Source organism: Phyllostomus discolor, chromosome 6, assembly GCF_004126475.2.
Source record: "Phyllostomus discolor isolate MPI-MPIP mPhyDis1 chromosome 6, mPhyDis1.pri.v3, whole genome shotgun sequence".
In the NCBI taxonomy this organism is placed as follows: Eukaryota; Metazoa; Chordata; class Mammalia; order Chiroptera; family Phyllostomidae; genus Phyllostomus; species Phyllostomus discolor.
Window position 1 is genome coordinate 40,023,045 of NC_040908.2, and position 15,353 is coordinate 40,038,397.

A 15,353-nucleotide genomic window follows, 5' to 3' on the forward strand; every position below is an offset into this window, starting at 1 on the left:
TTCATCCATTTACCATACACATATAAACACACACAAACTATACCAAAACACCTCTCTAGCTGTCTTAGAGGTAAAAGAGCTAAATCTTTTAAAAAGAAATTACAGCATGAAATAACTAATTGAAATTTTATTTATTCTACAGCAAAATAAATACCAGAAAGAAATTAAAGTCACTAGTATTATTGTTTCCCTTTTGTTTGAGCCATTTCTGAAGGTATATAGACTATTTTATCTTTCACTTGATTCTCCCTATCTAAAGAAAATTTTAAGTAAAAAGCATGTAATAAGCCAATGTTTTGACCAGTCACTATTGTCGTGTTTTTGTGTGTTATTGTTTGCAGGGCTAATTTTTTTCATTTAAAAGACTATTCTTTGAGGTTACATTCTTACTGTAGGTGTTAATGGTCCTTCATGAAAGGATGGCTAAGATAGGTGATAGGGTTAGTTGATGATTGTGGTGGTTGTTTTTACTCTCCTTTTTTAGCATAATTAAAAGTTTTACCAACCCATGTTGGTCCCAAATTTTATTTTGAAATTATTAGTCTGTGTAAATCCAAAATCTCAGATACTCGATTGTGCTGTATTCAAGACTATAATTTCCTGATGGCTTGGATCTTTTCAAGGGTAGCTTATATCTTGTAAAGGGTTGTCATTTAGCGTAAAGAATTTGATAGTTATTCAGTGTGAAAATGGTTTAGCTACCAGTCTAAATGAAGGAACAATTACAATCAACAAAACGTTAGGACTATAAACTCTGAGTCAAGCAAAGGATGTTAATTTAGGTATCTCAAAGAAAAATCTAGTTGTGATTTCTTTTTTAAAGAATATTTCACAAGGACCTTCATGTGGGATGTTTTTATTTCCTGAAAGAGGGGGGGGGCATTGTTTTTATTAGAGTTTTCTTCCAAGTGGCTGACTGTTTTTCAGAGATTGAATCTAGATGGTACTTAAGTCTGTAGGGTATAGTGGAGGTGGCCCTGGCCCAGTTCCCATTCAGGCTCTTTGCATTTGGCTGAGTGGTGTAGGCACAGTTGCCCCAATGCCAACACATGCTGCTTTTGGCTTGAAAAGACACCCTAACCATTAAAGATGAAGACAGTATGAATAGCCTTTCATCAATATAAACACAAAATAACCCTTTTTTCTTTAAAAAAAAAAAAGCGCCTGCTCTGTTAGGACTGATAAGTAAACTTTTAAGGTAGCTAAATTAATGAGTGGATTGAGATTCAGTGTATCAGTATGATATGATGGTTTAATTTTTTCCTGCCATTTCATTGTCTTGAACAGAAACACTGTGCTGGACAGCCAGCGTCAACAAAAACATTATGGAATCACCTCTCCAATTAGTTTGGCATGTCCTAAAGAAATTGATCACATTTACACACAGAAATTAATTGATGCCATGAAACCATTTGGAGTGTTTGAAGATGAGGAAGAATTGAACCACAGGTATGTCACTTAAAAATGTAAAATGTTTTATAGTATGGTACTTAATCATTAATTCTACAAACATGTATCAGGTACCTACTGTGTCCCTGCCTAGAAATTTAAAAGAAGGAAGAAATGAAAAGAAATATTGGCCCTCCTGGAGCTTACATTTTAGGTGGTTAGGGAAGGAGACAAACAATTAGACAAATAAGTAAAATAAATACATGTGATGAATGCTGCTGAGAAAAAAGTAGTGCTGAGTAGAATAAAGCTGGAAATAGAGGTTGTCAGTGAAGGCTTCATTGACAACTCAGGAAAAATCTGAAGGTAAGGGATGGAACTATCTGGATAGTTGAGGGAAGAGCATTCTAGGCAGAAGGCTTGAGGGGAGTATACCTGTTTTGTTTAAGGAATATGTAGCAAGGCAGCTTGGGTGTCTGAAGCAGAGTAAATAAGTAAGCAGGGGAATATGGACTTAAAGAAAGTGAGGTGGAAAGGTGTTTGGAGGGGAAGGTAACTTAGGACATTGTAAGCCATTGAAGAAGTTTTGGCTTTTACTCTGAATGAAATGGAAAGCTGTTAGGGTTTTGACGAGAAAATTGACATGATTTACTCATGCTTTAACAGTCTCTCTGGCTCCTATATTGAGAATAGTCTGAAGAGGGATCAAGTCTTAACTGAGGAAACTAGGTAGAAGGATATTCTAATAATCCAGGGAGGAGATGATGGTGGTCGGAACTAGGGGGATGGCAGTGGCCGTGATGAGAAGAAGTAGTAGAATTTTGGATATGTTTTAAAGATAGGGTTGTGTGATGATTGTGAAATATGCACGCGTGAGCAAGAGGGAGGGGTGGGGGGGCATGATGATCAAGGATGATGCCAAGGTTTTTGGTCTCAGCACTTCAAGGGATGGAATTTCATTACCTGGGGAAAGCTGAGGGAAAAGCAAGTTTAGACAGAGCCAGGAATTCAGATTTTTGTGTTATCTTTGAGATACCTAATTCTACTTTTTTAATGTGGATTTGGATATGCCATTGAGTGCAAATTTATTTTAATATCAAATTGCTTTTATTAAGAACATTATTTCATAAAAATCAGTCAGTAATTAATTTACTCATTTTAATTATCCAAAGATGTATGGCTTTCAGTGAGAGAGCGCAAATTTTTTATTACCACATTGAATTGATTTTATTCCATAGTAAGGCCCAAAAAGTTGGCTTTTGCCACCTTATTGAAGGTAGCTTTGATTTTACTAGGCTTTTTGAATTTTGAAAATAGCTCAAAGACCAAAATACTATTATCACATTTATCGTCTCTTTGGAACTCTTAGGGACCTAAGAATGCCAAAGAGATGTGCCATGTATCAACAGATGTGATCGCATTAACATGTGTATAATATGCTTTTACCCTAACAACAACACAAAGGTACTGCCTATATGTTTAATTACTTTTTAAAGTATTGTCTGTCTGTCTGTCTGTCTGTCTGTTTGTTTGTTTTAATCTAAAGCATGGTATTTTTTATTATAGGCTGGTTGTTCTTGGTAAATTGAACAATTTAGTAAAAGAATGGATTTCCGATGTTAGTGAGAGTAAGGTAAGACTTCAAACTACAATGAATTCCTAGTTTCATTACATCCTGGTCTTTAGTCTCTGTAATAAGATGCAGGAGTTGAGAATAATAAACTGGCTCTTTGTTATACTTGTTAATAAATTGGTCTAGAGTCTAGACAGTTAAGTCTCTTTAAAAAATGAGAATTTACCCCAGAGGTAGCCATCGTATAGCTAAAATTTCACACCAATGTTTTGCAAGACTCATAGTAGTGGGTCATGACTTAAATATCAAGAGATTTTACTTAAAAAGCCAGATTTCAGACTTCTTGTGAAATTCCAGGTTTGGCAATACTAGGCCTGCCTTTGTAGAAGGCAGGAAGAGGCTTAAATGGAATTGGGCTCCTGCCCTCCAGGAATGCCTGGCAATTTCTAGCATTCCCTGCCTTCTCTGAAGCAGCAACTGTCATTTATATATCAGATTCTATGTTTGTTATGGCTACTAATTTGCATACCTGCCTGGTCCCTGAGACAGGAGTTTACAAACCCTTATTTATAATTGTACATCTTTTTCTCCTTTGGTAGCTTAGCTATTTTTCTTCTGAAATTGATTACATTTTTCTTGCTTTCTTAGAGTATTTTTAATGTAATTGAATTTTTATTTGAGAATCATCACTATGATTATTTTACTTGCTGCACTAAAATGAGGTAGGACATGTTCAACTGGGTGATACTATTTACCCCCTAAGAGGCCCAAACGGTTGTATTTTAATTTTTTGTTTGTTTTTTATAGTTTTCCCATCTTGCCCTTAACAGACATCAGCTGTGAGTTAATGTCTCATAGCAGTCAGTGCATCTCTCTGCAAACTCCCTTTCTAGTCTTTAATCTGCACAGGTTTAGAAATTACATAAATACCTGTTAGTCTTCTTTTCTTTACAACTTTTATTCTTTCTAAACCTATGATACATATTTAAAATTGGTTCTTTTAAACAACACCATGAATAAGGTTGTGAAGACTGCTTAAGTCTCTAGTCACTGAGTTTAAATAAATGGTCTTTATACTGTTTACTTTTGCTACCATATAAATATTGGCTTATTTCTGAGCTCTCAGCAGAGTTAGCAATAGTTGAAGTTTTCAGATAAGTTAATTCTGATCAGGTTAAGTGCTAGTTACGAGTAATTAAACTCATGTTAGTTTCTCTGCTACTAGGTGATCACCTCCTTAAAAAAAAGACATGTCTCATTCACCTGCAGAATCCCAGGACAGGGCTTAGGTATTGAATAAATAAAATATTAGGGAAACCTGTTGTCCCCCTCTAATCAGTCATAATTACAATGGATGTGCAAACCAAATACCCAACTTGCTAGAATAATTTTGTTAAGTCAGAGTAACAAGGTTTCTAACTTCTTGCATATGGTTTTTATGTCAATTTTTGTGACTATGCAGCAGTCTTTGCTCCCATCCCCATTCAAGGATATGTTCAAGATAAGTAATGTGATTGTTTGCAAAGAATTAGATTAATATGTTGAGAGGTGACCTGATTTTCTTACTGTAGGGTTTCTTTGCACTTTAAGGAAATATCCAGTAGAATTCTGTTCCAAAGTCAAAGGTTGTTTTTTTTTTAATAAATAAAATTTAAAAATTGCTTTTTATTACATTTTAATTACTCTAGTGCTTTAATCTGCAAGAACCAGTAGCTGGTTTTTATTTCATTTCTAGACATAAAACCATTGTTAAAAACTTGAAACTTTGCCACAATATGGCTTTTTTCTCTTTTTTTTTTAGCTTTTTTCTAAAGCAAAGTAAATAAAATATCTAATTTTTAAAAAAGTTCAAATTTTTTAAAAGATTTATTTATTTATTTTTAGAGAGGGAAAGGAAGGAGAAAGAGAGAGAGAGAGAGAGAAACATGACTGTGTGGTTGCTGGGGGCCGTGGCTTGCAACCCTGGCATGTGCCCTGGCTGGGAATCAAACCTGCAATGCTTTGGTTCGCAGCCCGAGCTCAATCCACTGAGCTACGCCAGCCAGGGCTTAAATTGGTATTAACATCTTCCATTGCATGGATAAGGTGATTGGTCATTTTCTGTATCAGTTATAATTCCCTTTCAGTTAGGCATGTTTTAGTTTGTAATCTGAAGGACTTGAGTTAGATGAAAGATCATTTGAATATTCTACACACAATTGAGATATTTAAACTTTAAACAGGACTACAAATCAAATCATTTTCTTTTTAATCTGTTTTTTAAATGTTTTTATTTTTTGTGTGTGTAAAGTATATTTATTTACATTGTCTCATTTGAAACAAGAACCCTTTGAGAAGACTGAAGTTGTAAAGACCTACTTCCTACTTTTCCTGTCTCACAATATTTTTAAGGTTGATCCTACATAATATAGTATAATTAAGAGCTAAATTTGGTGCCAATACTCATCCCAGTTTAATAAAGAAACTGAAGCTCAAAGAGGTTAAATCACTTTAAAAAGGAAGGAAATATGTAGGGAAATGAGGAGTAAACCTGTATTTTAAACAATATGCTTAACCATTACATTTCATTTCATTTAATGATTGTAACAAGTCCACAGAAGAGATTTCCAATGACCTGTAGTCTTTTGTTTGTGTAATGTCGCTTGTTCATCTTTTTCTGACTAGCTCTGTATTTGATTCTAACGATGCTGCCTTCTCTCCCATTGGCTTCTATTGCATATTGCATTCTCCTGGTTTTCCGTCTTATTCCTTGATGTTTCTACTCGATCTCCTTCATGAGCTGTTCTCCCTTTTCCCATATTTTAAGCGACCCTACTCCCATGGCTTTTATCCTTGGCTGTCTTCTTTCTTGTGTATATCACCTCTTACTATTTCAGTGTTGATGGTTTCGAAAACAGTATCTTTTTTTTTTTTTTTAATTTTATTTATTTCCAAAGAGAGGGAAAGGGAGGGAAAGAAACATCAGTGTGTGGTTGCTTCTTGTGTGCCCCCAACTGAGGACCTGGCCTGCAACCCAAGCATGTGCCTTTACTGGGAATCAACCAATGACCCTTTGGTTCACAGGCCAGCACTCAGTCCACTGAGCCAACAGCAGCCAGGGCCCAAAACAGTATCTTTAAACCTGATCGCTTCCCAGAACTCATGCAGGTGTATTCAACCATCTACAAGCTTGCTTGCTTGCTTTTTTTACCTTTTTTTTTGTATTTTTTTCTATTACCATTTATCCCCTTTATATCCCTCTTCTCCCACCCCCTGCAATGACCAGACTGTTGTCCATGTCTATGAGTTCTTTTTGTTTTTAGCTCGATCCCTCCACCCCTTGCTCCTCTCCCCACCCAGAGCTGTCATCCTGCTCTATATCTGTGGGTCTGTCTCTGTTTTGCTTTTTTAGTTTGTTCATTAGATTCCATACATGAGTAGAATCATATGGTATTTGTCTTTGACTGGCTTATTTCACTTAGCATAATGTTCTTCAGGTCCATCCATGCTGCCACAAAGAGTAAAATTTTCTTTTCTATGACTGAGTAGTATTTTGTTGTTGTTGTTGACATTATTACAGATGTCCTCATTTCCCCTGCTCCTTTGCCCACCTTCACCCACCCGCTATCCTCCCTTTTCCTCTGGCTATCACCACACTTGTCTATGTCTGTGAGTTATGCATCTGTGTTTTTTGGCTAATGCCTTCATCTTTCATTATCTGGTCCTCCCCCCTTCTTCCCTGACAGCTGTCAGTCTGTTCCATGTTTCACAAATCATTTTGGTTAATATGTTTGTGGCAAAAATATTTTATTCTCTAATTCGGTGTGTTACTTTCTCATAAATCATATAAGAATCATATTCAAAGTAGGAAGATATGAAGGAAGTAGGTAAACTAAAAGGTCCTGGCTTCTCTATCCTTTTGATTCACCTTAATCATCAATGAACTTACCACCTCTTTTCTGGCTAGAAAATTATTTGTGATACTCTTGAAACATTAATATTCATTAAGAAGAGGAAATAACAAACACTATCCTATTATATATTTTTTTTTATTCAAGTTAATTGACAAATATTATTCTTCACAACTTGCATAGGCCATTGTGAGGAATAAAAGAAGTTGGAATCATAGTCTTCATCTTCCAAGGAATTTAAATATAGTTGAGGAGATAGTACTTACACACAGGAAAAGAAAGGTCACTAAGTATGGTATAAAATAGGTTAAAGATAACAGTAGAGGAGCACTGAGAGGAAATAAAGAGCTCATTATGGAGAGGGAGATAGAGAAGGCTTCATGAAAGAGGTGGAACTTAAAGAGAACTTTGAAAAATAAATGGTATTGAGAGACCCAGAAAGGATGGGCAAGCATTCAAGACAGGGAAAATAGCAAATGCAATGGGAAGATGACCAGATTATGTGATGTGTTAATGGTTGGAGCTTCAGAAGGGAAGAATTGGAGACAAGGCAAGAAAGATTCTTAGGAGTACAGTGTGGAAATCCTTAGGATACAAGGATGCTTACCTCAGTAGTCAGGGAAGACTGCATTGGCATTGGCAAGTTTTGAGTAGAAGTGTTATTACAGAGTAATTTAAGAACATCAGTCAGTGAATTTTATACAAAATAGAGTAAGAGAAAGTAAAGACTAAGTGCCCTTAGGAGGATAGTTTTATGATACTATTAGATAGCCTAGAATTGGTTCGATAGTTGAATAGAAAGGAGATGACAAAGATACAAACTAAGAATTGTAAGCCAAGAAGAAGAATGACTATAGGTATGGGCAGAAAGGGAAATGAGGAACAGAAAGAAATCAGGAGGGATACCTGGTTTATCATAGAATTTTTTGCTTGTTTTAGGCATGGATATTGAATTGGATCAAGAATATTCAAGTGAAAATACCTGATGGACAGTTAGAATGGGCTCTAGAGAGAGGTGAAAAGTAGCATTATATTCCAGTACAATCAAAAGTATGTTAAAGTTGTTATATTAGCTCTCATAAGGAAATATGTCAAGATGACCTTTTTTTTGCAGAAAGGTTGCTGAGCTAGAATTGAGAAATTAAGCATATCTGTCACAAAAACCAAAAGGGCAGGTGGGATTAGTCAAGAGTATGATGATGTAGAGAGCCAAAAGCACTTGTGTTTGGGAAAGGTCTTGTGACTCTTGATAGTGCTGGAGCCAAAGACAGGCTACTAGAGGGGACAACTAGGGTCTAGTGATAAAAAGCATTTTCTTAAGATAGAGATGAGTGAATGTGTAATGGACATGAATTTGTTTTGTCTTCCCTCTATGGATATCTTCAGTACTTTAGGCTGTAACCAAAAGAGCTCTGAATTTTTACAAATCTCAACAAAGTTGACAAATATAACATATATCTGTAGCACTTAGCCAGTTTTTTGCTAAGTAATTTGAACAATTGAATGGCTTTTGTTTAATTTTATTTTAGAATCTCCCGCCTTCTGTTGTGGCTACTGTTGGTGGTAAAATTTTCACATTTGGTTCCTACAGGCTTGGAGTACACACCAAAGGTAATTGCTTTTCTGTGTTCTACTGATTAGAACTTTCAATAACAAACTTTTATTTGTTCATAATTTAAAATTACAGAAGAAAAATTCCCCTTATTCCACTACTGAGAGCTAATTATTGTTAACATTTTTCTGCATTCATTATATACTTTATTGTACATATGTTTGTATGTACTTAACAAAAATATAATATACTCTTCTTGATAAGAAATACTTTCATTTGCAGGAGCTGACATTGATGCACTTTGTGTAGCTCCAAGACATGTGGAGAGATCTGATTTTTTTCAGTCTTTTTTTGAAAAATTGAAGCATCAAGATGGCATTAGAAATTTAAGAGTAAGTATCCTCTGGTAGTTAATATTTTGAGCTTGTTAACAAATAGCTCTAAAAGCTAGGGCTTAAGATTGTTGAGGTATTTCAAAATAATGTAGAATGATTGAGAACAGGGGCTTTATAGTATTACATATCTGGATTTGAACTAGAAATCTACCGCATATTAGCCTTTAGATTTTTGGTCAAGTTACCTATTATATCTGAGCCTATTTGCTTATTTGCAAAATGGAGATGAGATAATAACATTTTTATAAGGTCTTTTGATGATTGATGAGATAATTTACACATAAATAAAGTTCAGTTAGTATTGAATAGTAACTCTTTTTATGCATATATCTAGCCATTCATTCAGCAAATAAAATTTCAGTACCAGTGATTCATCATATATTGGCCTTAGTCCCACAGATACAATGGTGACCAGGACAGTTTATGGGAGGGAGAGACTGGAGAACTAACTGAATGAATACTTTTGATACAATCTGAGGTGCTAGAATCAGATGAAGTTCAAAGGATCTTCCTTATTTGGGTGTCTGGGAATGGAGAAAGAGATTAAAAATTTGCTAGGTTGAGGGATTAAGGAAAACACAGACATTTCTACTAAATCCAAACTATATTGACTTATTTTTTTATAGGTCATTATGAGTTCTTATTGTATTTTAATTTCTGACAGTAGTGCTCTTTGTAAATTGTCAGTTTTCAATTTAATCTCAACAAATAGTAAGTATTCAGGTGATAGCAGTTCTGCTTGCCAGTTTACAATGTATATTTTTAGGAGAATAAGTTAGATAACAACTGTCAGACATTTTGTGTATCTTAAACAACAGTCACAAACGTAGAAGTACTTAGGTAGAATGTGAGACTAAGAACATTTTCACTTTTTCTGTTAAAATACAGTTTGGGTGCAAAGGTATTCATATTATTGGCAATTAGGAAGAATGTAGAAGGAATTATACCTTATGTATAGATAATTGTTTTCTTCTTTTTTAGGCTGTAGAAGATGCCTTTGTACCTGTTATAAAATTTGAATTTGATGGAATTGAAGTAAGTGTTCTTAATATTTTTTCTGGCTTTACAGTTGAACTACTTAACCCATAAGTGATTTTTTTAGTTTGTTTTTTTTAATCAGAGTTAATTATTTTAAAGAATCAAATAGCTTTTAAATAATCCCTTACCTTCCTTTCCCCTGTATCTGCTGACTTCTCATGGAAAATGAACCGACTTCCATTCCTACCCCATTCTTCTCATTCCCATAATTTCCTAACGTAGCTAAAATTTTGCTTGGAACAGTATTTAGTGTTTACATTATTATGATCTTATAAATAATGTTTGAAACTGAGCACCAAGTGTCTAGTTTACCATTTTTTTCTGTGTGGCATTTTTTGGGGTGGGGGGGGAGGTAATTGCTCTGTGATTTGTTTGCTTGGGCTTTAAACTTAAGACTAATTCAAAACCACCTTGTCCTTAGTTATCTAAATCTCCTTTAGAGAGATTTAGATTTTTCAGGTATTCTGTAATCATCCTGAAAAAATACTTGTCTTCTTACCTACTTCAATCCACACTTAATATTCTCCATGACTAACATGCTATTATACAGCTGTCATCCTGACATCTTTTTATTTTTATTTACTTTTTTTACTATCATCCTGGGAGTTCCTTTAGCCTCTTTCTAGGGTTTACTTTATTGACTCTCATTTTAGTGGCACTCATCCACTAGCTTCCTGAGAAAGAGCACATGTTTTTGAGATCTTGCATGTTTGTTTAAAAATGTCTTCATCCCTTCCTCAAGCCAAACTGGTAGTTTGGCTGAGTATGGTGTCCCACATGGAAAATGATAGTTCTTGGAATTTTGAAGGTCTTGCTTTGTTGTCTTCTAGCTCCCATGCTGTGTTGAGAAGTGTGATGCCATTTTGATTCCTCCTCCTTTGTACGTGATCTGTTTTGTCTTTTTGGACACTAATATGATTTTTTTTCTAGTCTTCACAGTTGTAAAGTTCATGGTAATATATATTAGTCTGTGTCTTTTCAGTCAAATATGCTAGGTATTCAGTAGTCCTCTTTCAACCTAGGAACTCCTTTTCTTCCGTTCTTGGAAATTGTATTGACTTCTTTTGGATTTCCTGCCTTTGTTCCTCTTTCCTTTCTGGAGCTAATATTTGTATGTTGGACCTCCAGAATGGCCACCCCCCCCCCCCCTTTTTATTCATCTTTTCTCTTCCATTTACTGGCCACATCTGCTTTTTGTGATTTTCTCATCTTCTAAACTTTCTATTTTGTTTTCCATTTCTGCTATCATGTTTTTCATTTCTAAGAATATTTTTTTATTCTCTAAATATTTTTATTTATATATGTATTTATTTACAGCTTTCTGTCCTTATTTCCTGGTTACAATATTTTTTTACCTTTGCTTTTTTAGATCTACTGAGTCTGTTACCGCTTGCCCATCTACTTTCCAGCTTTCATAATATTTGCTTTTGTCTTGTATTTTTCTTTGTCCTAGTGGATTATGTCTTTAGAAACAAAATAAAACTAAACAAAAACAAAAAAATTTTGCTGGTATTTTAGAGGGGCCAAGAGGGGGTGAATGTAAATGTGTGTTGGATCTGCCATCTTTATCTAGAACAGGGATATCAAACTCATGTTCACTGGGGGGCCACATTAGCCTCGAGGTTGCCTTCAAAGGGCCAAATGTAATTTCAGCTCTTCAGCAGTTAAAGAGTAGTAGTTACCTTTATACAGTCTAAAATTATTTTGGCCCTTTGAAGGCAACCATGAGGCTAATGTGGCCCCCGGTCAAAATGAGTTTGACACCCCTGATGAAATTCACTCATTAGGTTTTTAAATTTTTTTGTTAATGCTTAGCATATATGTTCAAATTAAAATGTTTTCTCTTAATTTGGAGATTTAATTGCCTTCACAAAACTTTTTGATTTCCCATGTGAGATTCCTACATAGCCTTTTGGAGTTTTGGTAGAAACTCTGAAACTAGTAATTACAGCTTTTTACATTTTTGAAGTGGGGAGGGAAAATGGACTAGAAGGAGAAAAAAATAATATTTTTCTCTTCTTTTTGCATCTTTCCAAAGATCGATCTAGTCTTTGCAAGACTGGCAATACAAACCATATCAGATAATTTAGATCTAAGAGACGACTCTCGACTGAGAAGCCTTGATATAAGGTGTATTCGCAGCCTAAATGGTAAGCTTCTAAAGACATCTGAGCTACCTCCCTGAAGAAGTTTAACAAATAGAGATCTTTTAGCAGAGTTTTAATGAACTTTTTAAGAGATTGAACTAACTCAGTTTAAAAATTGTCATTTTCTTTATACAAGTAATCTGATCACATTTAAGCATCTTTAAAAGAAATTTGTTTGAATATTGTTTGTGTTTGTAGTAGTGATTCTCAAATGTGTTGGTCTCAGGACCTTTTTATACTCTAAAATTTTATTGAGGATCCCCAAAGATCTTTTTACATGGGTTATATCTAATATTGACCATTTAACATGCTCAGTATTTACTGTATCAGAAGCAACTGAGAAAATTTAAAAATGTTTATTAGTATTAGTTCATTTTAAAATAACAGTAGTAAATCTATTATAAATGAATATAAATATGTTTTTGTAGGAGCATTGGCTTTTTTTGCATTTTTGCAAATTTTTTGATATTTGACTTAATAGAAGACAGCTAGATTTTCATATCTGCCTTTACAGTCAGTCTCTTAAGGTATTTTGTTTTGATTGAAGCACAGGAAGAGAACCTGGCCTCTCAAAGATATATAATTGGAATAGGGAGGAGTATTTTAATAGACTTTTCAGATAACTGTGAATATTCTTTGATATTACACTAAAACTTGACCAGTGACAGTTTTTTTTTTCTTTTCCATAGCTTTATTGTGGTCTAATTGTGTACTGTAAAATTTATCATTATTAGATGTACAACTTAACAGGGGTGTTAAACTCATTTTCACCAGGGGCCACATCAGCCTCGTAGTTGCCTTCAAAGGGCTGAATATAATTTTAGGACTGTGTAAATGTAACTACTCCTTAACTAGGGGCAAGGAGCTTGGCGCTGCCACTGGGTAGAAACAAGGTGCCAGGCTGGATAAAACAAGGTGGAGGGCCAGATTTGGCCCACAGGCCTTGCATTTTCCACCTGTGATTTAGTAGTCTTTAGTATATTCAGAATTTTGCACGACAGTTCAATTTTAGAACATTTTCATCATTCTCAAAAGATCCTTCATACCTATTTGCAGTCACTCCCCTTTTCAAACCCCAGTCCCAGACAACCACTAAAATACTTTCTATTTCTATAGATTTGTCTTTTCTGGACATTTCATATAAATGATATCATACAATATGTGGTCTTTCGTGTCTGGCCTTTTTCACTTAGCATAATGTTTGTGAAGTTCATCTATGTTTGTAGCATATATCAGTAGCTTGTTCCTTTTTATTGCTGAGTAAAAGTGATCTTTTTTTAATGGTTAGTTAGAATATTGAACCTAAATTCATATCCTATCATATCAGTTAACTTTTTATATTCTATTACACTAAAAATCCATTGGTCTGTCTGATTTTTTGACTGAATCTATTACAGCCATGCATGATTTTGTACTGTCATGCCTTGATCATTTAGCAAATACTGGTTTGCAAAGTTATTTGGCTCTTCTAAATATTAATTCACATTTCATTATAAAATATCAAAAAAATCACATTCATTAATATCATCACCGATTTTTATTAGAAAAGTTTTTTTATTCCTGTATTGATGAATTTAGAAAAGTCTTTAAGTATTAGAATGACAAGATTACAGGAGCAGATACTAATTGTCCAAAATTTACTTGGAAGCTCAAATTTATTATAGTCAGCAAAGCTTTGTCATTTGTTTTCCTCAGTGCAAGACTGACTTTGTTTTGTTTTTAGAAAATATCTGCTAAATATGTAAGTATGAATAACCATAGTTTGTCTGTCAATCATCATTTCAAGTAAAACTAGTATTTCTTGAAGAAAGCGGGTAGTTGAAGTTACCTCAGACATGTTCGTATATCTGCACAAGTTTCTTTTCCTATCTTCTAACTGCAAATATTATTGTCTGCTTAGTACAATGTTGCCACAGCTTTGGTACCACTGTTCTGGTACCAGCAGTTTTACTCACCACTGCGTTTGCACTATCAGTGCAAATGTTAACACAGTGAAACAAGCAAAGAAAGCCTTAGTGTAATTATAAAAATATTGTGCTGGCCAAAAAGTTCATTTGTTGTTTTTTTCTGTAAGATTGCTCTTGTAGCATTTAGTTGTCTTTAACTTTATTTGAAACAATTTTGTTAAATTGTATTGTGACAACTGTCATATCAGTGTGCATTTAAGGAAAAAAATTATCAAAATTGGTGGATATTCATTTTAGTATTGAAGATGGAAGAAAATATATTCAACATTTTTGGCATTATGCTTTATTTCAAGAAAGGTTAAAACACAGCTAGAATGCAAATAAAGATTTGTGCGCTGTATGGAGAAGGTGCTGTGACTAATTGAACATGTCAGAAGTGGTTTACAAAGTTTTGTGCTGGACATTTCTTGCTGGATGATGCTCCATGGTTGGGTAGATAAGTTGAAGTTGATGGCGATCAAATCTCAACATTAATTGAGAACAGTCAACATTCTACCATGAGGGAGATAGCTGACATACTCAAGATGTCCAAAGCAAAAAAGTTATTGGTGAAAATGAAAAATGTGTCTTTTATTTTATGGAAAAAAAAACTGAATGAACCTTTTGGCCAACCCAGTAGGTTTGACATAACAGATTCCCAGGGGTCCACTGACTGTACTTTGAGAATTAGTGGTTTCTAGTACCTATTGTTTAAGTGAATCATTGTGTTTTGCTGTACTTCCAGAGTGCAACAGTAAGCCACAGTGTTTGTGGATAAGATTTTCATTAAAGCAATAACACTTTTATAACTTGGGGTCATTTGATTAACAGTGAAAACTTATGGAAGAAAGCTGAAAGATAGACCCATCTCTTATTTTAGTGTTGGATGTGCTTTTGAATTCTTTAAAAGCAAAGCGATTTTTCATATATAATTGCTAAATTTTGAAGACAGAAAACAAATCCTGACATTTTATTATCTTTGATATTTTTAGCACTTGAGGGTCTGGAGGTTAGAAAGACATTTAACTAACTGTTTTTGTTGCATAATAAAAAATAAATGCTTTATCTTTTTCAGGCTGTAGAGTTACTGATGAAATTTTGCATTTAGTGCCAAATAAAGAAACTTTTAGACTCACCCTACGAGCAGTCAAATTATGGGCAAAACGTAAGTATCCCCACTCTTTTATGTTTGAATGATAAAATCATAATTTTCAGTTGCTAATGATAGAAGCATACATGAAAACCCCAGAGTATATTGATACTGAGGGATTGAGATCCAATAAGATTTGGAGAAGCTGTTTCTTTTTCAGGTGCAGTGGTTATGGTGCTATAATGTGTGGCTTTACCTCCTTGTCCTTTGGGTAAAAACTGAAAAGCCCCTGACTTTCATCTTAGATTTCAGCGAGGCAGTCAGAGTGAGGTA

General features: G+C 34.4%; 1 protein-coding gene across 7 annotated transcripts in view; it reads left to right on the forward strand.

The window, feature by feature from the left end:
- PAPOLG (poly(A) polymerase gamma) overlaps positions 1–15,353 on the forward strand; it is a 35,199-nt gene that overhangs the window by 1,755 nt on the left and 18,091 nt on the right. For 6 of the 7 annotated variants that reach the window (XM_028514276.2, XM_028514280.2, XM_036028003.1 and 3 more), the window contains exons 2-8: positions 1,288–1,449; positions 2,956–3,022; positions 8,382–8,463; positions 8,687–8,796; positions 9,781–9,834; positions 11,876–11,987; positions 15,006–15,095. In XM_028514276.2, the coding sequence (XP_028370077.1) occupies positions 1,288–1,449; positions 2,956–3,022; positions 8,382–8,463; positions 8,687–8,796; positions 9,781–9,834; positions 11,876–11,987; positions 15,006–15,095 (677 nt within the window). Of the gene's footprint in view, positions 1–1,287; positions 1,450–2,758; positions 2,854–2,955; positions 3,023–8,381; positions 8,464–8,686; positions 8,797–9,780; positions 9,835–11,875; positions 11,988–15,005; positions 15,096–15,353 lie in introns of those variants that run through there. The other variant, XM_036028005.1, reaches the window with a different exon arrangement.